General features: G+C 34.9%; 1 protein-coding gene across 2 annotated transcripts in view; it reads right to left on the bottom strand.

Annotated features, from left to right (window-relative positions):
- UNC13C (unc-13 homolog C) overlaps positions 1-26,896 on the bottom strand; it is a 605,313-nt gene that overhangs the window by 177,495 nt on the left and 400,922 nt on the right. For both annotated transcript variants that reach the window (XM_032297403.1, XM_032297404.1), the window contains exon 19: positions 9,766-9,851. In XM_032297403.1, the coding sequence (XP_032153294.1) occupies positions 9,766-9,851 (86 nt within the window). The remainder of the gene's footprint in view (positions 1-9,765; positions 9,852-26,896) is intronic.

Raw genomic sequence — 26,896 nt, forward strand, 5'->3', positions numbered from 1 at the left:
TCCTTATCGGTCATTAGAGAAATACAAATCAAAATCACACTGAAATACCAACTCATGCCAGTTAGAATGGCAATTATTAAAAAATCTGGAGATAACAGATGCTGGAGAGGACGTGGAGAAATAGGAACATTTTTATACTGTTGGTGGGAGTGTAAATTAGTACAACCATTATGGAAGACAGTGTGGCAATTCCTTGAGGATTTAGAAATAGAAACTCCATTTGACCCAGCAATCCCATTACTGGGTATATACCTAAAGGATTATAAATCCTTATATTATAAAGACATATACACACGTATGTTTGTTGCCACGCTGTTTATGATAGCAAAGACCTGGAAACAACCCAAATGCCCATCGATGATAGACTGGACAAAGAAAATGTGGCACATCTATACCATGGAATACTATGCAGCCGTAAAAAACAATGAGTTCATGTCCTTTGTAGTGACATGGATGGATCTAGAAACCATCATTTCAGCAAACTAACACAAGAACAGAAAACCAAACACCACATGTTTTCACTCATAGGCGGCTGACGAACAATGAGAGCACTAGGGCAGAGGCAAGGGAACAATACTCACAGGGATAGGTGGGAGTGTGGAGGGGAGGGGAGGGGAGAGAGAGCAGGGTGGGCAGGAAGGATGGGGAGGGTAAACACTGGGAGAAATGGCTGATGTAGGCGATGGCGGGGGGCAGGGAGGATAGAGACAGTGAACCACCATGGCATGTATGTATCTATGCAACAATCCTGCAGGATGCAGGATGTGCACATGTACCCCAGAGCCCAAAGTACAATAAAAAAAAAATTCTAAAAACTGCTAATAGGGAAGAAAAATCTAAGCAAGATTTCATCACTTTTTTTTTCTTTTTTATCCTATCCTTTCCCAGATGGTACATGGCTGAAAAACTAATAGCAGGAAAATGATAGAAAAAAAATAAAAACTTAAAGATACATTTCACATAAGTGAAAACATATCATGTTATGATACTGACATATGCAAAATGCAGTTAGCTCCATTCCCTTGTTTTCAGCCAATATTATTTTCTTAATTGAGCTCTTACTATATTTTTTCCTTCTGGTAATAATAACTTTATATAGATTTTCATATTCAAATGGTCCATTCAAATACCTTGCCCAAAATATGGGATCATTTGTCAGGAGTATCTTAATTTGTTTGAAGAGAAAACATTTGTATGCATAAACATAACATTTTCCTTATGAATATTTAGAAATAAAGAGCTGAGTCCCCAGAAACAGGCCCCAAATTGTGTCAAATTCCAAATACTGTTGGGGAAATTATCTATATGCCATATTATATTGGCAAATTTATCAACATAGAAATATATCTGAATATATCTAAAATACATACTTTGTGACATGTAAGGTGGCATAATATATTTTTAAATTAATCAGTTATTATTTTTTGAATAGGAATATTCAATTATAAATGAAATTACAATGTTTCTGACTTTATGAAGCTTATTTTTAAAAGAAATGTTGTTAAACTGCTAGCTTAAACCCATCAGCAGGTCATAACATCAATTTAGAGGGTTATGACGAGAATTTAAATATATGCATACATATATACACAGAAGTTACAGGCAATATGTATCTATGATATATATATATATATATTACAAATATGTAATACCTTTGTGTATATAATGTACGTGCACACCTGTGAATAAATAAAATTTTAGGATTTATCTTTATCATGATGTTTCGTTACTCATGTTTCATGAAGTTTCTGTGTGTGCGTGTGTGTGTGTGTGTGTGCATATCACTACAAAAGTGTATTTTCTTTTTGCTTTGAATTGTGACCAAAACATGTAAAAACAGAAAAAGGAAAAAGCATCAAAAACAGAAAAAAAATGTAATAAAGAAGTAAACACATAGCCAGGCTAAATAATATGATTCAGATATAGTAAATGTCTGGCGGAGAAAAAGGAGTTGGAGATGTGTGGGAATGTTGTGAAGGATGAGATGGTCAGGGTCCGGTTGTGAAGGAAGGTGACCATGAACTGAGACTTGAATAATGGAAATGAGCCATTTATGAAGAGAATGAAAAGAGCCTCACAGAGAGAAAAGCAAGCAAATATGAATGGCCTGGTGTGGGAATGCATTTGGCTCAGTTAAGGAAGAGTCATGAGGACAACATGGCTAGATACGAGTGAGAGGAATGTGAATGAGGTAAAGTGGGAAGTATGTGTAGAGCCCAGACTACATGCTACATTATAAGCCATAGTAAAAATAATGGATTTTGGTCAATTGAAAGAGGAAGCCGGCCGGGCGCGGTGGCTCAAGCCTATAATCCCAGCACTTTGGGAGGCCGAGGGGGGTGGATCACGAGGTCAAGAGATGGAGACCATCCTGGTCAACAAGGTGAAACCTCGTCTCTACTAAAAATACAAAAATTTGCTGGGCATGATGGTGCGTGCCTGTAGTCCCAGCTACTTGGGAGGCTGAGGCCGGAGAATTGCTTGAACCCAGGAGGTGGAGTTTGCAGTGAGCCGAGATCATGCCATTGCACTCCAGCCTGGGCAACAACAACAAAACTCCGTCTCAAAAAAAAAAAAAAAAAAAAAAAAAAATCACACACAAAAAAGAAAGAGGAAGCCTTTGGAAACTTCTATATATCAAAGAGTATCTTGATGTAATCTAAATGTGTGAAGGTCAATCTGAATGTTATGAGCTAATGGAACACAAGAAAGCAAGAATGGAAATGTGCCAACTACTTAGAGCATTATAGGTATCAAAGTGAAGGAGGTCTGCAGCTAGAGCTAGCTGAAGGTAGAAGAGATGGAGAGAAGGGTGAGAGCCAAATATGCCTTGGAGGTAGAACAGGTAAGTATTTATGGATTTGTCTATGTCAGTATCTGGAGATGGTGGTAAACTAAGAGAAATAAAGGAATCAAAGATAATGTCTGATAATCTGCATATGGTAATATATTTTACTGTAATAAAAAAAGGCCAAGAGAAGAACAGGATTTAGGTGAGAAAGTTGTACTTCTAGGTTTCTTTAAAATGTGTTAAGTTAGAGATGTCTAATGGACATGCTTTTCATCTATATCACTGATTAAATCTTATAATTAAAAGGTTGTTTATGTAATTATTTGCCTATTGTTAAGTACAAAGTTTCTCAAGGCAGAGATCATCTCTGTTGTGTTGCATTGAGCCTTGCTTGCATAATACCTGGCAGAGAGCAAGCATTCTGGGAATTCCTTGAATACAGGACATATAAGGGTTTGTATTAATAAAAAAATAAATGAATATTCATAATTAATTTTCCTTTGGTGATCATTTTTATCAAATAAACAAAGTTTTAATAGAATATACTTTTTACTTGCATAAGGATGAGCCAAGAACAATGAGATGTCTACAAAGAACCAGGAAAATGGGTTCATTTGCTAGTTAAATCACCTGCTTCCACATAGTAGTTTTCTAGAGCAATGGTTCTCAACTTTGGTGCACATTAGATGCAACTAGAAGTCTTGTTAAAACAGGAATTGCTGGGCCCTATTCCCAGAATGTCTGTGGGGCCTGAGAATTTGCATTTCCATCAACTGCCCAGCTGATGCTACTGGTCCAGGGAGAGTCACTGCTCTAGCACGCAGAAGCTTTGAATTTGCAGTTCATGGATCCTGAGAAGAAGCCTACCATTGGGCTATTGGGCATCTGTACACATATCCTTGAGAGAACATATGCAGAGTTTTGATGTATAGGCTATTTAGCATTTTTCTAGTAAACACTCAATATATTTTGTCAGATTCTCAAAGAATGCTTCCAAAATGTAATTAACACTATGAACACTGGTACTCAATAATGAATACATCAATCTAGTATGAATACATACTAGAATGAATACATACTAGCCACCAGGAATCTTGGCTCTTCCATTCAATTGCTGAAATCACTGAAATGTGATTTCAGACAAAATAACCCTTCTAAAATGGGGACAATGATAGTATTTATTTCATAGGCTTGTTGTGGCAATCAAATAAGTTAATACTTGTAAATCATTTAAACCAGTATCTAGCAAGTGCTAAATAGGCAGTTGCTAAATAAGATTAAAAATCTGGGCAAGTTTTAAAAGGCCAAGGCTCTATCCCTGGTGATTCTAACATGCAGCCAGTGTTGAAAAACACTGTTCTGAAATGACGAGAGCACAAGAGATCTATGAATGCGTTTCCTGAGGGTGTCTGGTTAATTTCTTTTCAGTGAACCAGACTTCCCTTCCCAGAGGAGCTTGGCTAGAAAAAACAGAAAGGACTAACAAGAGCTTTAGCATCCTAGACAAGAATTTGTTTGTATAAAATTTAAAGAGTCGTTGCTTGCTCATCTCATTTTCTTGCAGTTATGGGAAGGGCTGAGAGAAACAAAGCGGAAGGGAAAAATGGTTTTATCCACAATGACTATTAATTTTGTTTAAAATCACCACAAACAAAGACCTGTCCTAAAATAAGAATATGCCAATATTTTAAAGAAATGGTCAGAGAGGAAACTAATAACTATGCTAGCCAGCCTTCAAGATGATACCAGTGATCCTTGACTCTTGGGGTTCGTATCCTCCTACTCTCTCCCACACTGAACAAGCTGAACTGTGCAACCAATGAGATATTGTCGAAGTGACTGAGTGTGGCTTCACAGCATAGATAATAAAGATGGCAGCTTCTGCCTTTTCTCTTGCATTGTTCACTTTGGGAAAAGCTAGCAGCTGTGTCTTGGAGATGGTCAAGGAGTTCATGAAGAGGCCCATGCTGAGAACAACAGAGGTCTCCTGTAGACAGCCATAGGATTATGGCACCTAGGAAAGCAGTCCTTCAGCCCACCAAGCATACAACAACAGCTACTTATATACGTTGCAAGCCACTATATTTTGGGATAATTCATTATATCATAATAGGTAACTGATACACTAATCCTAAACATTATATTTTTTAGGTATCTAAGCTGAGAGTTTCTCTTTTACTATTCTGGTGTTACTGCAGGGGATCTGTTCACCAGATCCCTTAAGCTCACCAAAACTAATTAGCTACTAAAACAATTAGCTGGAAAAGTGGGTATGCTGCATGAGGGAGAGAAAAAGATAACCCAGTCTCAGCCTTAGAGTCTCCTGAGGCCTCACCTAGGAGAGAAAGAAGAAAGCTGTCATACTTGAGTGAGTACCAAGCTCAACAGTTATAGACCAGCTGTATTCATGACAACATGGACTCTGAATTGACTTAACAAGAAACTTAAATTCTAATGCCAACTCAAATGAGAAATGTGAGAAAGCTCAGTGTTTTCTAGGAGCACAGAGGACCGGGTTTAACCAAATCCTTGAATGTCAGTGTCCACTGTTGTTCCCTATTTCAAAACCAGAGGCAGAATTACATGAGATAAAACTAGAATCTTGAGTTCAGGCAGGGATAAAATACCCATCAAGACCTTTGTTCTATTTGTATGGTGGCCACATATTAATTAAAAATATCTAAACAGGTGATGCTCCATATTCTGATTCTAATACCAGCTCAGTGGGCTTTTGGAAACTCACTTCCATTCATGTGAGATTCTGCTAAAGCTCACTGTTGTATAATAGAAAAACAGACTTAAGAGTCATTGAAGTTATTAGCCACCGAACTTCTAATAACATCAGAACACACAGCTGTGTGTTCAACAAATAGATTTGCCTGTACTACAAGTGGGATGACATTCATAGCCTGAAAAGTCAGCTTAGCCCTGTTCTTACCATTTGATTACTTTTTAAGTTACACCAGAGAAAGTGGCTGACCAGTTAATTACATACCTATTCTGATGTATTCATCTTTATCAAAAGAGCATGGAATATTACTCAGGTAAACATATTTTAATTATCCTTTACTGAAATAATAAAAAGGTGATTGAGTAGATGGTCAAAGGTGTACCCAAATAATTGCATTACAAACACTCCTAGATGTCTATTTTTCTTACGTTATTTAGAAACCAAATAATTTAGTCAGAATGGTTTTAGATTAATTACACAGAGTTTGCCTTCTCTATCCACTCCAGATATAGAAAACAAATGGTTTCAACTTAACTGCAAGGGAGGAGGGGGGTGGACGGGTTGGAAGGCAATGGCCAGTGGAGGAACCTATGAAATGCACTTACTATAAGTGTGAAAAAGTATTTGTGCTTCCCAGTTTAGGTCAATGGAATTAACGCCAATGCTCTCCTTCAATGTAAAGATGAAAAGAGGCAAAAATCTCCTAAATTTCTGAAAAGCAGATGCCAGTATGCTTCATTTCTTGCTTCCATTTTATTGTCTTTTATATCTATTCTCACATGGCCACAGCTAGCTCATCAGTGTATGCAGGGTGCATTTGCCACCCCCCCACCATCCCAGTTTTTAATTATAATGTGTTTATTTCCTTATTTTGATTTCAGATGTTTTGGAAGGGATAACCAGGACGCTCCAAACGCTTTTGTGTGTTACATCTCTTGGCAAACCCTGAGTGCACCAGGTGCTCATAAGATATAGATAAAGAAGGGGCAGGGCAGACAGAATGTGGGAAGAAACCTGAAGAACCAGCAGAGGAAGGTGGGGCTGAAACACATCTGTCCACCTTGGTTTTGCCCTGCTTCTCAACATTTATTCTCACTGATCTCCATTTCCCCATTAAAATGACATAGGGGATTTAATGGGATATTTTTAGACTTTGTATTAGACAGCCTGACAGCTGATTTTTATTAACCAGCCTGTGAAATCTGTTTGATGGCTAAACTGTGACTCTATCTTGTAAAAGCAGTGTTTTGCCATATGTTCTGTGGGCTGTGTTTGCTAATGTAAAATAGATTGTTATATATTAGAAAGCCTTTGGGTAACGATTGAGGCTACAGGGCATTCTGATGAGCTTAAGTGTTACTATTCTGCTGTGCAAATATCCATATGGACAATTAAACTGAGGAACAATGTACCTCAACACAGAATGGATTAGAAAACATATAGGAAATTTTAACAATGTACAACAGCCTGGCTCTAATCTAAATGAAAATAATTCTGAAATATGTAGCTAATCTACACACATATATTCATTTACACACTGCTTTAGTGCACCTTTGATTTTCATGCAGCCATAATTTATTGAGTATCTATTACATGCCAGGCTTGTGTTAAGGACTGACACATGGTTAACATAGTCCTTTTTTTTTTTTTTCTCAAAAACCTCCAATCTCATACAATTGAAAATGTCACTCATAAGACTGTCTATTCCACTAAAAAACATTAAAACATTTTAATCTTCAAAATATATATGAAGTATGCTGAATCATGATCTATTACTCATTGATAATATGAAAAATACTGTCATGCAAAGTTGTACCTAAGTCCCCAGTTAAATTTACTCTAAGATTAATACAACTTAAATGGTAAAGTTAATTATCAACTTTCTATAGCATTTGGCTTATACAACAGTATGATACAAAAAAACATTAAATGTTTCAAAATGTACTGAATTTTATTCTACTCAAACAAAAGGGGAGAACAGTGAAACACAAAGATGTGCTCTTGAAATGTTCCCAAGGTCACACAGCAAAAGAAGGTCACAAATTGATGTCTCCTCTACTGCCCTTTCCGCTAATCCACTGAGTTGAGATTACATGGTAAGCTTTGTAATTTATTTATTCAACAAGTAGTTATTGAGTAGCTTCTATTTTCGAGGCATCATTATAGACCATGTAGATATGTTGGTAAGAATCATAGACAAAATTACATTGTGGCAAAAAAGACACATAAGAAATAATCAAATGAACAAACAAATAAAATATAATTAGTTGCTATGCAGCAGATTAAAGTAAAGTTATTCCTGGGAGCTATTATAGATAATGTGGCGAGAAAAATCTCTGAGGTGTTGTTAGCTGAGCCCCACATGGCTGCCTATGAAGATTGGTTGGAAGAAAAATTCAGTCATCAGGGCAGCAGGCCAAAAAATCCCTCATGCAGGAATAAACTTTTATTATCATGAAGACAATAAAGAAATCAATGATAACCCATACATGCTTAAGTCACTGGATAAATGATGGTACCAATAACTGCTATAGGGAGCAGGAGGGAAGAACAGGTTCTGACAGAGGAGATTAAGAATCTACGTCGACCCTAAAAATTTTCAGATGCCTGATAGGCTTTCAAGAAGGGAGAAAGAATGCAGAGTATATGCCTAGGGTAGTAAATGCTATCTGAAAAAAATGTATTTGCTGAGTAGACTGGTGGTTCTTGTCTGATTTAAGAGAATTCTGGGGCCCCAAAGAGATAATGAAAGCAGAGAGATGTAAAAGGATGTGGTTAATAGGCGAAGATGGAAGAGGCAGGAAGGGCTGGGTCATTAATAAATTGGAGAAGAAACACCTCATTGCAAAGCAAGGAATTGTACCTCTGGGCAGTTCTGGTGTGATTTTAAAGATGAGATAAATCTCTCTATTTGTGAGTGGGACAGCTTGACTTTATCAGAAAACTAGGTATTATGATCCATTGTGTATCTTTTTTTTTTTTTTTCTGAGTAAGAAAAACTGAATGTTTTCCTCTGCACCTCGGTCCAGGAAAGCTATTAAACAGTGGCATGATTAACACGAACTCTCTAAAACCTGTCTTAACTCTCCCAACCTACTTTCCATTTTGTAATCAAAACAATTTTGCTAAGTTGCAAATCTAAATAAGACGAGCACCTGCTGAAAATCCTTTATGAGACTTTATTTCTTAGTGTCAAACTCCTCATGATGGCCCACAAGGCCCTGTCTGCTTGTCCTTGTTAATTTCTCCTGTCTTACTTCTTGTTACCCTTTTCTTGCTCATTGGGCCCACTGAGTTCTCTGATTTATCAAATGCCCCTTGCGCTCTCTCTAATTGCTAGTGCTCTGTTCTACCAAAAGCTCTTCTTATTCCTACCTATCCTGTAGGTCTTTATCAAGGCTACATTTTCTTAGAGGAAGTCTCTAGTAAGCTTGCCTTCACCGCTAGCCCCAGGTCTGATGTAGGTGCTTCTCCAGACACTGTCATCATTAGTCCTCACCACTCCATATTGCAACTGTCTGCATTCTTGTAGTCCTTCTCCATGATCTCGATAAGGGTAGGGACCAGGGTTACCTTGTTCACTGTTACATCCCCTACATCCAGTGCACCAATGGTCATTTAGTATCTATGGGCTCAATATATATTTGTTGAATAAGTACAAACAAAGTTTTCTATGAGGTTGTCAGTTTCAAGAGGATAGTAACCTGATGTATGGTTCTATATCTAACTGTAAACACAGTATGGGTGCACAGAGAATATTTATAGAATTGTTTAACTTAGAGCTGTATTTCTCTTTCTTACATTGTATGATTTATACTTACTCAAGGTGGAGTTTTGGGTGAAGACCCCTGCCATTGCTCTTGTGTAAACTCGGTAGGATTTTGACCTGCCTCCCTGTAGATACTATTTCCAAGTCCACATAGACAAATACCTGGACTAAATATTCACCCACCCCCTCAATATGGCCTGTTTTGGTAAACGAACTACCATAGAGTATTCTTGCATATGAGCATAATCCTATCAGTGAAATATTCTTATGATACCAGAACTTAGACCATATAATTAGAAATGTGTATGCTTCTTGAGGGCTTTTTGAGTACTTTGAGACCCTATCTTTCTATCATATGAAAACTAAACCGATCACAATAATTAACGTTTTAATTCTTAACATTTAAAGCCAAGAACACAAACTCACCATTTAACTCTAACATATATTCTAATAAATATAAACATTTATAATTACCTTCTAATGCATATTTCATGTCCAGAGCAAAAAGAGTCCACATAATTTCGGCACTTATTTTTCCCATGTTCAGTTCTTGAGGAAACCTAAAATCAAACACATTTTATTAGTGTATGAAAAAGAACAACATATCCAAAACCAAAATACATCGTTTTACAACTATACCATAGTAGTTATTGTATAGTTCATAAATACTTTTATTTATGACATTTCTCTTTATGAACTTTCATAAGTAGGACCAAAAAGTTACACAGTAGGGTTTAATGTTAAAAAATTATTGGGTGGTAAGTAAATAGACTTAATTATATTAGTGCCAAAGTAATGGTGCCTGGGGCTCCCTGTGGATGTCTTCTGATGAGTGCTTGTGTCTCAAGAGCTCCTTCAATTTTATCAAAGACAACTTCTTCTTCTTCCTCCTCCTCCTCCTCCCCCTTTCCCTTCTCCTCTTTCATTCTTTCTCCTTCCTCCTTCCTCCTCCTCTTCTCCTTCTTCCTCGTTTTTCTTCTGACAGAGTCCCACTCTGCCACCCAGGCTGGAGTGCAGTGGTGCAATTTTGGCTCACTGCAATCTCCGCCTTCCAGGTTCAAGTGATTCTCCTGCCTTAGCCTCCCAAGTCATTGGGATTACAGGTGTGTGCCACCATGCCTGACTAATTTCTGGTATTTAGTAGAGACAGGATTTCACCATGTTGGTCAGGTTGGTCTAGAGCTCCTGACCTCATGTGATCCATGCACTTTGGCCTCCCAGAGTGCTGGGATTACAGGCATGAGCCACCAGGCCCAACCAACTCCATCTTTTCATGTTTCACTTTTGAGGGTAGAGCAGATGAAGCTGAATAGCAAACAACATATGACACTAAAAAATCACACCTTATATATGTCCCTCAACCATTTTCTTTGAATCAAATTTAAGTACTTCTGCTTTTTCTATTATCTATTATCTTCACGTGAATTACTTCAACAAAGAATCCTCAATCCCTCTGGCAAAATGGCCTATAGTAGACACTCACTAATCTGTACCCTAGAATTTCTAGGCAGGTCTGTGTTTTGGACTAAACAAGCTTAGGTTGAAAACAAGATTCTGACTGCTTCTAAAAATTTATTTATTTTTTTGCATATGTTTTCAATTTCATGATAAGACTCCTAAGTAATACAAGCCCAATGAATATGATGGCTGAGTCCTTTCATTACAATATAAACATTCACAGCATGCCAGAATGTAAGACTAGAAGTATTTTCTCTCTAGATATAAAATGCATATAGACATGTACACATGAATAAAAAATATATAAAATGAATATAGACATGTACACATGTACACAGGAACAGAAATAGCTCTCACATTCATCTACATTTGGGAGTCCAAATGAACAAAAGAGTATAGTCCTGTATGGAAGATGTTACCTAAGAAATATGACCTCAGGACAACCTAAATAAGAAAAGACTATTGACAAATATAGAACTACTCTAGTCCATATATTTTCATCAAAATCAGAGTGTGTTGCATCAATCTCCCTTACTGACTGCCAATTGTATCAACTTATCTAATAAGATATTTGATTTTAAAACTTAAATCCAGAAGCTTTACAAGTATTTATCAAGTATTTAAGTTCAGAATGCTTCTCAAAAAATTTAACAAAGCTGAATACATGTAAATTGGTTTTCAATATTAAATTTTATTTATTGATATAAAAATAACACTAGACAATTTATTTCAAAAGGATTAGTTTGAGCATAAATATTAGCATCATACATTTTATAGTACATTAGATTTTATGTAACCAGTATGCAGCATCAGAATTATAAGTAATATAATAAGAGTTCTTTATGTTTATAAAAGGGCAAAATTGCTTAATTATTTTAATTTATTTGAATCAAGAATAAAGTAAGATTATATTAGCTTTACAGTACAAGATACAAGAAACACAAAAAGACTAAAGAATCTCTTATAAACATATATATATATATACATATATATATATATATATATATATATATATAAAACACACAAAAACTAAATAATCTCTTATAAACATAGATGTAAAAATCTTCAACAAAAAATACCAAATTTAATCTCACAATATATAAAAAGAATAATACATTATGATCAAGAGAAGTTTATCCCAAAAATGCAACATCAATTCAACCTTCAAAAATGAATCAACATAATTTACCATATTATTAGACTATGGAAGAAAAATTTTATGATCATCTCAATAGATGCCAAAAAAGTATCTGACAAACTTCAACCTCCATTCGTGATTTTAAATCCTTCTGAAAGATAGTAATTAAAGTGAACTTTCTTAACCTTATAATCTACAAAACCCTATTGCTAAAATTACAGGTAAGTCTCATACTTGATACTTAAGGATGAAGGCAATGATGTTGACTCTCAATATTTCTATGGATCATTGTACTGGAGTTCCTAAATTCTGTTAAAATGCAAGGGAAATATGTAAGAGGCATATAGATAACAAAGGAAGAAATAAAACTATTCACAGACATGATTGTCTACATAAAAAATAGCATACTAAAATTGTCTGCATAGAAAATGTCTAAAAAACTAATTTAAAAAGCTACTAAATAGGTCACAAAATACAAAGTCATGTATTTCTGCATACTACCAATGAATTATTGAAAATTGAAATTAAAATAAAAATATCCTTTATAATAGCATCTGATATGGTTTTGCACTATGTCCCCACCCAAATCCCATCTCAAATTATAATACTCCCATGTTGAGGGAGGGATCTGAAATGCCGATGGGTACAGGTAGGAGGGTGATTGGATCATGGGGGCAGTTTCCTCCATGATGTTCTCTTACAGTGAGTGAATGCTCACGAGATCTGATGGTTTTAAAAGTGTTTGGCAGTTCCCTCCTGTGCTTTCATCTCTCTCCTTCCGCCTTGTGAAGAAGGTGCCTGCTTCCCCTTCACCTTCCACCATGATTATGTTTCCTGAGACCTCCCTCACCATGTGGAACTGTGAGTCAATTAAACCTCTTTTCTTTATAAATTACTTAGTCTCGGGGATTTTTTTTTTAGATGGAGTCTCACTCTGTCACCCAGGCTGGAGTATAGTAGTGCCATCTTGGCTCACTGCAACCTCTCCTTTCCAGGTTCAAGTGATTTTACTGCCTCAGTGTCCTGAGTAGCTGAGACTACAGGTGTGTGCCTTATAGCAGCATCAAAATAGATTAATCAGCATCAAAAAGTATTAAATGCTTAGTTAGAAATCTAAGATAATAGGTATAAGATTTACATAAAGAAAACTATAAAGTATTGAGAAAAGAAATAAACTAAGGCCTAAATAAATATATTTTCTTTATTGACTGATATACTCAATAAAGCTAGAATTTTATCTTTTCTCAAATTGATTTACAGATTCAATGCAATCTCAACCAAAAGTCCAATAGAATTTCTTGTGGAAATTAACAAACTGATTCTACAATAGACACAGCAAAGTAAAAACATCAGAAGACAAAAAAAAAAATGTTTTTTTAAAAGGTAAAGAACAAACATTACTTGTATTTGCAGGTTTCTATGAAACTATAATAATTCATACAGAATGTCTTCAAATACAATACATGACTGTTCAACATGTTTAACAGTATGTCAGTGAAGGAAGGATAGTCTTTTCAACAAGGGATGCTAAAATACTTGAATATTGACATGCAAAAAAAAAAAAGTATTTTGACTCATACCTTACAACAAATTAAAAATTTAACTTAAAATAAACCAGAGATAGACCAAAATGCCAAACCTAAAACCATAAAACTTCTAAAAGAAAACATAGTAGAAAATCTTTGTGGCCTTGTATTAGGCAAAAATTGTCTAGATGCAATTCAAAATTGTGATCCATAAAATAGAATATTGATAAATGGAACTTAATGAATTAAAATCTGATCTTCAAAAGACATTGTTGAGAAAACAGATAAGCCACAGACAGGGAGAAGAAAATTTGCAAAACATGTGTCTGATAAAGGACTTATATCCAAGATATACACATCACACTAAAATCTCAGTAATAGAGTAAAAAATTACCCAATGAAAATAGGCAAGTGATTTACATGACACTTCAGTAGAGAAAAAAATTAGATGTGAAATAAACACATGGAAATAGGCTCAACATTGTTAGTCATTAGATACTTGCCAATAAAACTATGATGTGATACCACTGCATGTCTAATACAATAGCTTTAAAAAAAAGGCAAAAGCCCAACAATATTAAGGGCTAGCAAAGATGCAAGGATGCAGAGGAGCTGAAACTCTGACACACTGCTTTTGAGAATGAAAAATATTATAGTTGTTATGGAAAGCATTTTGGCAAATTACATTTTTCAAAGAATTAGAAAAAAAAAAACACCACGATTCTGAATTCACATGGAACCAAGAAATAACACAAATAGACAAAACAATCTTTAAAAAAAAATGCCACAGATCCTCTCTACCCTCTGTTGTCTCCAGATTTTTTAATGATTGCCATTCTAACTGGTGTGAGGTGGTATTTCTATGTGTTTTCTTGTGCACAAATTAAATTCTCTAATGTATAGCTCCACTTCTTCATTTTCAATGCAGTAATAGCTTAACTTAATCTACCATTTATAAAGAGGAGGTTTAACAAAATAACGAATCCATTCCACCATTACGTGACTGTCTCCTGTTTTCAATTTGCAGCAATTTTTCAAAGCACAAATGTTTTAAATCTTGAATCTTATGAGACACAATAATTTAATAACCCAATTTATTATCCTGCAAATTTATTAGTGAAATAAAGAAAACATAATCTGCCACTGCCAAATTTGATAATAGTAATTCATCAGTCACAATGGATACAATTAGAATCCATTAAACATGAAGTATTATTTTGATATGCAGTTTGACTTTGAAGAAAAGTATGTTGATTATTACAAACAAGTAAGCTATGATTCTTTGTTACTGCCTGTCATGTACACAACTGAAATGTTTTTGTCATAACTAGAATTTAGTAGAGTTTGTTATGCCCTTTTTACATTATAAAACATATTAAGCTTTTGTTAGTATGTTCTTCACTTAAGATACTTGACATGCATTAGTGCAATTAACTGCTATTACCATGAACGTAGTGAACAATTAAGCATACATTTCAGTAATCAGGGTTCCACTAGTAAATTACAAGCTATTCTTACAAATTAATGCCTTGGTGAAAGTCTTTCCTTTTGTACTTAGGTTGTCTTGTACCATAAAGCAAGTTCATCATAAATGCCATTTAAAGCCAATCACCCTTTTATCTTTTGGGTTTTTCTTTGTTTCATTTATAACCTAAGGCATTATTTTAATGAACTGTGATATTTAAGAATATATTTAATTTTAACATGAAAAATAAAATTGTGAATCTATCTAGATTAACTATTTTTTTTTTTTAAGACAGGTTCTTTGTTGTCCAGGCTGTTGCCCAGAGCGTTCCCTTGGCTCACCGCAGCGTCCACCTCCTGGGCTCAGGCAGACCCTTCTACCTCAGTCTCCTTAATAACTGGGACTACTGGAATGTAGCAAAATGCCTGGCTAATTTTTGTGTTTGTTGTTGTTGTTCAGACGGAATCTTGCTATGTTTCCCAGGCTGATCTCAAACTCCTGGCCTCAGGAAATCCTCCTGCCTTGGCTTTCCAAAGTGCTGGGATTACAGCCATTGCTCCTGGCTCACACTTTTTGAAAGCTTTTATTTATTTATGTCAGAGACAGGATCCTGCTCTGTCACCCAGGCTGGAGTGCAGTGGTACAATCATAGCTCACTTCAGCCTCGAATTCCTGGGATCAAGAGACCCACCTGCCTCATTCTCCCAAGTAGTTAGGACAAGCAGCATGAGTCCTGTGTTAACTATTGAAATCAGCATTGCATAAGCCGATAAAAATACCATCTGTTAGTATGACAAAGGAGTTGGACATGGTCAGAGACAGCCTAAATAACTTGTGTAATGTGCATGGGGTAAATAATCAACAGAATTTACTGAGTTTAGATAACGGTTTCTCAAGCTGCAACACCTGGTAAAAGCAAGTCCTCGTGTTCATATTGCAGGGCAGGGAGATTAAGGCAGTAGAGCAGAGATGGAGATTACCATGGTGGAGCATCTACTCAATGCAGGCACTAGGCCAGGTGCTTTTTGTGCATTATCTCTGCAAATCCTGATATGGTCTCATAAGTTAAGTTTTGCCTCCTAATTTCTAAAACATAGGAAATCTAAAGATATTGCAATCTGATCCAGATTAATCATTAAAATATCAGAAATGTTCAGAAGGGTTAACACTCATCATCTTACTTATGTGATCCTTCCGTTAATATTAACCCTTTTGTTATGTCAAAGGGTTGCTTACATTTGATTCTGCTTATTACTAGATATGTGATTTTGGGTAAGTTAGCCCCTCTGTGCTTCAGTTTCATCATCTGCAATTTGGGGAAGACAATGGTGCTGATATCATTAGAATACATTTAGAATTAAACATTAAACTGTAAAAATGCTTAGAATAGCGCCTGGCTCCAGTTAATTCTCCATGGTTCCCTATATAATGATTATGACATTTATAACATGTAAATATCTAGTTGTAGCAAGCATAACAAACCTTGAAACATTGAAGATCAACTCTTTTTTGCCTCTGTGATATGTGGTCAGGGAGGTAGAAGACTGAAATCTTCAGAGGCGTTTGAATTAGCACAATTCTTGGTAAGCATTATTTGACAGTACTGTTGTGCAGTTAGAAAAGTATTTGAATTCTTTCATTTATAGTATTATTTTGGGAAACTGCAGAGAAACATACTTGATCTGATTTAAAATTCAAAATGGCTATAATTAACATAAGTAACAATTTTAAAAATTACTTTTGAAATTTTACTTTATATCATTAGTGTGTCAGGTAAAATTTTATAACAGATCTGTGGGTTTGTTCACTATCTGTTCTGCCCATTGTGAACTCTAGGTCTGCAAAACTGATCACTTGTATGAAATGAACTGTTCGCCTAGATGCCAAGAATTCAAATTAAAGCATTTTTTAAAAACATTTCAACAGCAAACAAACTGCAGCTATGTTGGAATACATATGTCATTCCATATAATATTATGTTAGGTTAGTTCTGCTAATTTGGTTCTAAAAATCAGAGGCTCAAGTAACTACAAATAATTAAAAAGTAATTTTTGTAAGGATGCTTTGGGTAATGGAGAAGAAAGATTAAATTGCATTACCATATTTTATTAGAATCCAAGAAAAGCTGAACTCTGTCAACTGGAGTCAAAAGCCCTGGAGTCAGGATTCATAGACCCTCAGACAAAATAGACAAGATGCTTCTTCAGAGTTTCAGGCAGCACTGAGGAGTGCATTGAATTACCACAGATGGGGACCTTGATGCACAAAGTCCTCCAGTATGTGACTCTGCTCTTCTATCCACTTTTCCTTCTAAGCATTCTTTCCCTCCACTCACTGTTAACTACTTTCTTCTCTTTCAACTCTATCTTCATTCCTGTTTATACTTCATTTTGATTTATTCTTAATTTTGGATCACCTACTATAGGAATCTCCAATTTTAAAATTTTCAGTGTCTAGTCTCCCTGTTAGCTGACTCATTCTTAGGGTTTCTTGGTACAGTCAGAGATTAAACACAGTTTTCCCTATTGTGCAAATTTTTTCTCATAAGGTTGCATCAATAAGGGTGTGTAGGAGGACAAGTTTAATCACAGAATGATTGTGACTGTGGCAGCCAGAGTAGTTAACCATTTTCAGACTCCTGATTAATCTTTTACATATCTCTTTTACCAATTAAATATTTGTGACTCCAACCTTGCACAGTGCCTGGCATATATTAAGTGTTCAATACATATTTATTAAATTGAAATGAAACTGATAATGAAAAATAATAAAAGTTAAGTAGAGCAGAAAAGAATGAGATAAAATACTTTAAAAGAAAGAATTAAATATTCATCTCATCTTTCCTGTATTTACTATATATCAGAGCAACCAACTAAGTAACCCTAATTAATGAAAGTTCTTCTTTACAAAAAATTCCAAAGAATAAACGTTGAAGAAATGATGAACTTATGAAACCACAATTTTGTCATCCCTAATGAAATAGCAAATTCTGAAGTGATCATAAATAAATGAAACCATTAGAGGAAAGGTTGATGAAGGAATTTTCAAAGCAGAAATAAGGCTGTCAGCATTAATCAATGTTAGCATCACCTTAAGGGAATAACCAGATAATGGACTACCTGAAGTGACAGAGTATGAAGTATACACAGTCACTTGAGAAATGTTCTTTAAAAAATGCATCTGAAATGTTCAGCTGTGGAGAGTACTGCCTATGAAGGAACAAGTTAAATAGCATCACAAGGATGCAAATAGAATAACCCAAACAGTGGCATGTTCTAAAGGATAATGAACATAACATCTTTCAGAAGTCAATGGTATAAATAAAAAAGGGAGGGGGGACTTAACTAGTATGAAGGAGACTTATAGATCATAACAACCACATGGAATGATTATACCTTATCTGGATCCTGATTGAACCAAAACAATGTAAAAAATTGTCTTTAAAGAAAATCAGAAACATCTGATTATGGAACAGGGATTACATAATACCAGGGCATTACTGTTAATGTTATTCGTTGTGATGCACGAAAGAAAGCCATGACTTTTAGGGGTAAACACTGAACTAAGAAAGGATGAAATGATAAGATATCTGAGTTTGTTTAATATAATTCAGCCAAGAGAAAAAAAAAGTGAAAACTCAAGAGTACAGATGAAGAAAATAATCACAAAATTTTGATAATTGTTGAATTTGAAATATGGATATACAGGACTCTACTGCATAGTCTCTGTACTTTCTAGTAAGGTGAACACTTTCATAACAATTTCTTAAATATAAAAATAACTTGGGGAAAGCATAGTGTAAGCAAACAAATCAATAACTTTAATACTCTGAACAACCTTATTTCCAAAACAGAAAGAACGAAAGGCAAATTCCTGATCAAAGTAGCTTAAACCTAAACTTACTCATTTTAGCAAATCAAATATACTATCTTTAAAAATATGCAATCTAAAACTAATGTTCTGGCACATCACATAACCCTTAGAGGGGAGAAATAAGCATATTTTATCCTTGCAAATGGAAAAGACAACCTTTTAAAATTGGTCCATTTTCTACTCAATACATTGAGATACTTTCTGCTATCTACACTTAATGCAGAGAGAAAATGAGTCGAGACTTCACTGTACGTATACTTTTGGAGAAAACAAAAAGAAATTACACATGATAGTACAATGCATGCAAACAAATGAGATAACAGAATGGATGAAACATATTTCTGCGTATGTTTTGGTCTGCATAACAAAAACAAAGTAATATAAAGTCATGTTAGTTTAAGTAAAATGAGTAAAATTTTCTGAATATTTAGAAATAATTAAGATTTATTACTTTTAGGCACATATAGTGAAACTTCCCTACATTATATATTTAATTGATATCAATCTAAAGGACTTTCATATCTATGTGTACAGCTGCCTGTTGCATGTAATGCTTAGAAGTCACACAGGTAACCAAATCTCTATATATCAAAATGTAAGTCACTGTGTACTTCTTTAAGTTGATACTTCCTCCTATATTTCTTATCTCCAAAAATGATGTGCCTACAAATATAACATTTCAGTGGTCTCTACTTTTTTTCCTTAGAACTCTACTCAGTGCATTTATTCATAAAGATCTTTGGATTTATTTCCTTAATATTTCACAAATCTGAACTTAACTCTCCATCATCTTATACGAGGCTTTCATATGTACTCACTGGATTACTCCTATAGCCAGTTAACATTTATCTTCACTATCAGAAGAAAGACAATAATAAAAAAATGAGAAAAAATGGTTAATTTAATTTAAAACAAAAAACAAAACACTGAATAAAATCAAAAGCTGTTTTTTAAGAACAATAAAATTTATAAATGTTCAGTCAGTTGGACAGGACAAAAGGGAAGACACAAAATACCAATACTAAGGATAAGAAAGGAAAAATCAGTTCAGATTTAATAGGCATAAAGAGAATAATAATAGACTCTCATAAATAAACTACAATAGAAAATTTCACTCCTTAAAATAAATGGAAAATTTCCTTGAAAGACATAAACTATAAAAAAACCAAGCTGAATAAATAGGTAAAATGAATAGCTTTATATCCAATGAAGAAATAAAACTTTTAGTTAAAAAACTTCCTACAACAAAACTCTAAGCCCAGATGATTTTTCCGGTAAATTCTGTCAAGCACTCAAAAGAAATGGTCCATTTTATAAAAACTCTTTTGGCAAATCAAACTGGAGGAAATACTTTCTAACTCATTCTATAAAGCCATCATTACATTGATACATAAACTAGAAGAAGACATTATAAAAAAAATAAAACTGTAGACCAATATCCTCATAAACACAAATGTAAAAATACTTAACAAAATTTTATCAAATAAAATATAATAATATATGGGAAAGATTTTACATCAAGATCATGTCCCAGGAATTGCAAGGTTGTCCAAGGAATGCAAGGTTGGTTTGAAGTTTAAAATTCCTTAGCATAATTCATGATACTGATTGTTCAAAAGCAAAATTGCATGATTACCCCCCCATTATGAATAGAAAAGATATTTGACAAAATCCAACACCCTTTCATGATAAAAACTTTCAGCATCATAGGAACAGAAGAGAACTTCCTTAACCTGATAAAGAATTATCCATGAAAAACATTTAGTTAACATCATTATTCAATGGTAAATGTCTCTATGGTTTCCTTAGGAGATTGGGAAGAAAGCAAGAATTCCTGTTCTTCACTAATTTTGGTCAACATTGTATTGTAGATTTTAGTCACAGCAATAAGACAAGAAAAATATTAAAATATAGACAAATTGGAAAGAAATAAGTAAAACCATCTTTATTTTAGACAAAAATATAATTTATTTAAATAATCATAAGGAACCTACAAAAAAGTAAACTGAGAAAGGCTGAAGATGTATATTTGTGTATCTATGCACTATGAACAAAGAATGAGAAACTGGAATTAAAAAAACCATTTAAAATAGTAATAAAAATACTTAGAAACAAATTAACCAAGCACATGCAACACCTGTTTATTAAAATGGACAAGTGCTGCTTTGAGAAATTAAATAAGACCTTAATGAATGTACATACCATGTTAATGGATTATAAAATTCAATATTGCTGTTTTCATTTTTCCCCAAATTGATCTACATATTTAATGCAATATTAATCAAAAGTCCAGCAGGTATTTTTCCCACAGAAATTGACAAACTGATCCAAAATTTAAATGAAATTGCAAAGCAACTAGAATAACCAAACAATTTTCAAAAACATAAACAAAGTTGAATAAATTTTACTACAATATTTAAAGATATATTATAAAACAACAGTGACCAAGGTGTGCCATACTGGTATCATTATGGATATATAGATTAATGGAACAGAATACAAAAAACTTCAGAATTAGCCTCTTACGTATATAATCAGTTGATTTTTCACCAGGTTGCCAAAGCAATTCCATGGGAAAATAATATTTTCAACAGGTAGAGTCAAAAAATGTATAACTGCATGAAAACAATACCAAAGAAAGTTAAACTTGATTATCACACCATATGTATTAACTTGAAATGGATTATAGACTGCAATATAAGATTTTCTAGAAGACAACTGTGGTGTTGCAAGCTGACTGTGGAGATTGCAAAGACATCTAAAATAGAATTCTTAAAAAATCTTAAACTATAAACAAACTAATCAATAAATTGAACTATTACATTAAAAAAAAATTTAAATGCACAGTAACTATGCTCTTCAAAAGACACTAGTAAGAAAATGGAAAATAAAGTTATAAACTAGAAGCATATATTGCAACATTTATATCTGATGACAGACATTTATCTAGTGTAGACCTTTACACCTCAACAATAATGAAATAAACATCCTAACTTGGAAATGGGAAAATGATTTGAGCAGAAACTTTACCAAAGAAGTTATATGAATTTGAAATATGCAGACAAAAATACGATATCATTAGGATTCAGAAAAATGCAAATTAAAATCATAGATAATATTATATGTCTATTAGGATACCTAAAATTAAAAAAATTATCAAATCAAATATTGGCATTACGGTACAGCCACTTTGGAAAGCAGTTTGGCAGTTTTAATATTAAATACATACTTGTCACATAACCCAAGAGAAATAAAAGAGCATGTCTATACAAAGACTTATAAACAAAAATTTATAGTAACTAAATCTTGAAAAAATACAAATTTTAATTTAACAGATGAATGAATGAACATATTGTGGCATATATGTATAATGGAATACTACTCAAAAAATAAAAAGAAACATATAATAACATGGGTGAATCTCAAAATAGTTGTAATGAATAAAAGAAGACTGACATAGGAATGTAGAGAATCTATAATTACATTTACACATAATGATTACATTTCAAAATGAATTCATAGTATCAGAAAGCAGTTAAGTCATTGTCCAGGAATGGTGGTGGAGTGGATGAATTACAAAAGAGGATTAATTACTGGGGTAATGGATATCTTCATTATTTTGAATATAGTGATAATTTTGTGGCTAAATACATATGCTTATGTATTCATACTATTGAAATTATACTTTTCAAATATGTGAAATTTTATTATATTCAATTATACCCCAATAAACCTGTTAGAGAGACAGAAACCTAGAATTAAATCTGAAAATATTCCAGTTAATATTATCTAGTTTCAATTAAATGCTGAAATTTCTACAGACATCTAAAATTCATTTTAAAGAATTTTAAAAGTTGGGAAACTATTATACAAATAAATACTGTAGTTTATTAAGAAATCAACAACATGGGAAAAGAGAGAAACAGATACTGACTACATGTATAAATTTCATTTATTAATTCATTCAACAAATATTTATGCCTGAATACATACTAGTCAACAATACATGAGGGAAGTTCTTTCCCTCATGCATATATTCTACTGTTACTGTAAACTTGCCAAATTTGAGTAAGCAAAAGCCTACAATGATTTCTCAAACTCATGATAACAATAAGAACTTCACTAAATGATCTGAATCAATAATCATGGATTACATTGAAAGAGATTTTAAAATGTCCTATATTTTAAAATCATTCATTCACTTGCCTTTGCCTCTAAAACAAAACCCAAGCTTCTTTTAACCTGACATGTCCTTAACATATTGATATGTGCCTTCATTGTTTGATCGTGAACATAAGACAAATTAACAGAGGTTGTTTATTAATATTGCAGACTTCTGTGTCAATTTCAGGTTTTCTGACTCCATAGATTTGGAATTGGGGTCAAGATCTGTAGTTCAACTAGTAATCCATATGATCCTTATGTTAGTGGTCTGGATTTTTTACTTTGTGAAATATGCATTAGCCTAAGTAACAAAGGAGATGATTAATGAAGCATAAATGTGACAATATATTATTCAAATGAAACAGGTATAAATGAAAATCTCCAGTGAAGGTCCCAGATGGCCAAATAGGAACAGCTCTGGAGTGCAGTTTTCAGCAAGAACCATACAGAGGGTGAGAGATCACCGCATTTCCAAATGAGTTTTCAATGCCCACAGACCAGGAGATTCCCAGGCTGAAAAGTGCCACAAGTTTCCAGCATGGCTGTTTCAGCCAGTGCCGCAGGTTGGTGCACAGAAACTCACACAAATCTGGGTGGCCTTTCAACTGGTACCTGGAATGCCTGGGAGACACAGCTGGCCATTTGACTGAAAGGGAGGAGGCTGAGACAGGGGTCCAGGTGATCTGGCTCATCAGGAACCACTCCACAAAACAAGCAACCTGAAACGTTCTGGATTGAGAATTTTACAACAAGCTAAGCTGGACCCAGGGTGCTCCAGCTCAGGTCGGGGAATGGCACCTGCTGCTACAGAGGCAGTCCACCAATACCAAGGCAGTTGTAACTGTACCTCTATAAACAACACATCAAGGAAGTTAACACAGCAGCTGGGCAGAGCTCATGGCAGCTGAGCAATGTCTCTGCTGGCAGATTGTGACTAGACTATCTCCATGCTGAGCAGGGCATCTATGAAAAAAGGCAGCAGCACATCAGGAACTTATAAATAAAGCCTGGCCTTCCTAAGTCAGAGCATCTGGGAAAAGACACAATTATGAGTTCTACTGCAGCAGACTTAAACGTACCCTCCCAGCAGCTCTACATGGAACAACGGAGCTCCCAGCACAGCACTCGAGCTCCTGTAAGGGACAGACTGTCTCCTCAAGCAGCTCCCCAACCTCCATATACCCAGAGACACCTCGTAAAGGAAAGCTCAGGCCGACATCTGGCGGGTACCATTCTGGAACGAATATAACAGAAGAAGAAAGCTACCCTTACTGTTCTGCAGCCCCTGTGGGTGATCACCAGGCAAGCAGGTTCTGGAGTGGACCTCCAGCAGTCCTACAGCAGAGGGGACTGACTGTTAGAAGGAAAATAGAAACAGAAAGAAATAGCTTCAACGTCAACAAAAAGGATGTCCACTCAGAGACCCGATTTGAGAGTCACCAACTACAAAGACCACTGGTAGATAAAGACATGAAGATGGGAAGAAGCCAGCACAAAAAGGACGAAAACACCAAAAACCAGGACACCTCTCCTCCTCCAAGGGATCACAACTCCTCACCAGCTAGGGAACAAACCTGGATGGAGAATCAAGCTGATGAACTGACAGAAACAGGCATCAGAGGGTGAGTAATAACAAACTTCTCAGAGCTAAAAGAACATGCGCTAACCCAAAGCAAAGAAACTAAGAACCTTGAAAAGTGGTTAGATGAAATGCTAACTAGAATAAACAGCTTAGAGAAGAATATAAACGACTTGATGTAGCTGAAAAACAGAGCATGAGAACTTCATGAAGCATACACAAGTTTCAATAGCTGAATCAAACAAGCAGAAAAGAGGATATTGGAGACTGAATATCAACTCAATGAAATAAAATGAGAAGGCAAGATTAGAGAAAAAGGAGTAAAAGGAAATGAACAAAGCCTCCAAGAAATACGGGATTATGTGAAAATACCTAATCTATGTTTGATAGGTGTACTTGAATGTGATGGAAAGAATGAATCCAAGCTGGAAAACACCCTTCAGGATATTATCCAGGAGAACTTCCCCAACCTAGCAAGGCAGATCATGATTCAAGTCCAGGAAATACAGAGATCACCACAAAGTTATTCCTCAAGAAGAGCAACCCCAAGGCACATACTTGTCAGATTCAACAGAGTTGAAATGAAGGAAAAAATGCTAAGGGCAGCCAGACAGAAACGCTGGGTTACCCACAAAAGGAAGCCCATCAGACTCACAGTGGATCTCTCGGCAGAACCCCTATAAGCTGGAAGAGAGTTGGGGCCAATCATCAACATCCTTAAAGAAAAGAACTTTCAACCTAGAATTGTATATTCAGCCAAACAAAGCTTCGTAAGTGAAGGAGAAATAAAATCCTTTACAGGTAAGTGATTGCTGAGATTTCGTCACCACCAGGTCTGTCTTACGAGAGCTCCTGAAAGAAGCACTAAACAAGGAAAGGAACAACCAGTACCAGCCACTCCAAAAACATACCAAATGGTAAAGACCACCAACAAAATGAAGAAAATGCATCAACTAATGGAAAAATATCCAGCTAGCATCAAATGGCAGGATCAAATTCACACATAACAATATTAACCCTAAATGTAAATGGGCTAAATGTCCCAATCAAAAGACACAGACTGGCAAATGGGATAAAAAGTCAAGAGCCACCAGTGTGCTGTATTCTGGAAACCCACCTGATGTGCAAGGACATAAATAGGCTAAAAATAAAGGGATGGAGGGAGATCTACCAAGCAATTGGAGAGCAAAAAAAAAAAAAAAAAAAGCAGGAGTTGTAATCCTAGTCTCTGACAAAATGGACTTTAAACTAACAAAGATCAAAAGAGACAAAGAAGGGCATTGCATAATGGTAAAATGATCAATGCAACAAGAAGAGCTAACAATCCTAAATATATATGCACCCAATATGGGAGCACCCAGGTACATAAAGCAAATTCTTAACGACCTACAAAGAGACTTAGACTTCCACACAATAATAGTGGGAGACTTTAACACTCCAGTGTCAATATTAGACAGATCAATAAGACAGAAAATTAACAAGGATATCCAGGACGTGAACTCCGATCTGGACCAAGCAGACCTAATAGATATCTACAGAAATCTCCACCCCAAATCTACAGAATATACATTCTTCTCAGCACCACATTGAACCTACTCCAAAATAGACCACATAATTGGCAGTAAATTCCTCCTCAGCAAATGCAAAAGAATGGAAATCATAACCAACAGTCTCTCAGACCACAGTGCAAACAAATTAGAGCTCAGGATTAAGAAACTAACTCAGAACAACAGAACTTCATGGAAACCTAACAACTGACTCCTGAATGAAGGCAGAAATAAAGATGATCTTCGAAGCCAATGAGAACAAAAACAGGATGCACCAGAATCTCTGGAACACATTTAAAGCATTGTCTAGAGGAAAATTTATAGCAATAAATGCCCATGTAAGAAGCGAGGAAAGATCTAAAATCGACACCCTATTGTCAAAACTGAGAAAGCTAGAGGAGCAAGATCAAAAGAACTCAAAAGCTAGCAGAAGACAAGAAATAACTAGGATCAAAGCAGAACTGAAGGAGATAGAGATACAAAAAATCCTTCAAAAATCAGTAAATCCAGTAGCTGGATTTTTGAAAAGATCAACAAAATAGACAGACAGCTAGCCAGAATAATAAAAAAGAAAAGGGAGAAGAATTAAATAGATGCAATAAAAAATGATAAAGGATATATGACCACCGATTCCACAGAAATACAAACTACCACCAGAAATTAGTACAAACAACGCTATGCACATACACCAGTAAACTTGGAAGAAATGGATAAATTCCTGGACACTTACACCCTCCCAAGCCTAAACCAGGAAGAAGTTGAAACCTTGAACAGACAAGGACTTCATGACTAAAACACCAAAAGTAATGGTAACAAAAGCCAAAATTGACAAATGAGATCTAACTGAACTTCAGA

Source organism: Sapajus apella, unplaced genomic scaffold, assembly GCF_009761245.1.
Source record: "Sapajus apella isolate SASKATOON/1434 unplaced genomic scaffold, GSC_monkey_1.0 scaffold37, whole genome shotgun sequence".
NCBI classification, from domain to species: Eukaryota; Metazoa; Chordata; class Mammalia; order Primates; family Cebidae; genus Sapajus; species Sapajus apella.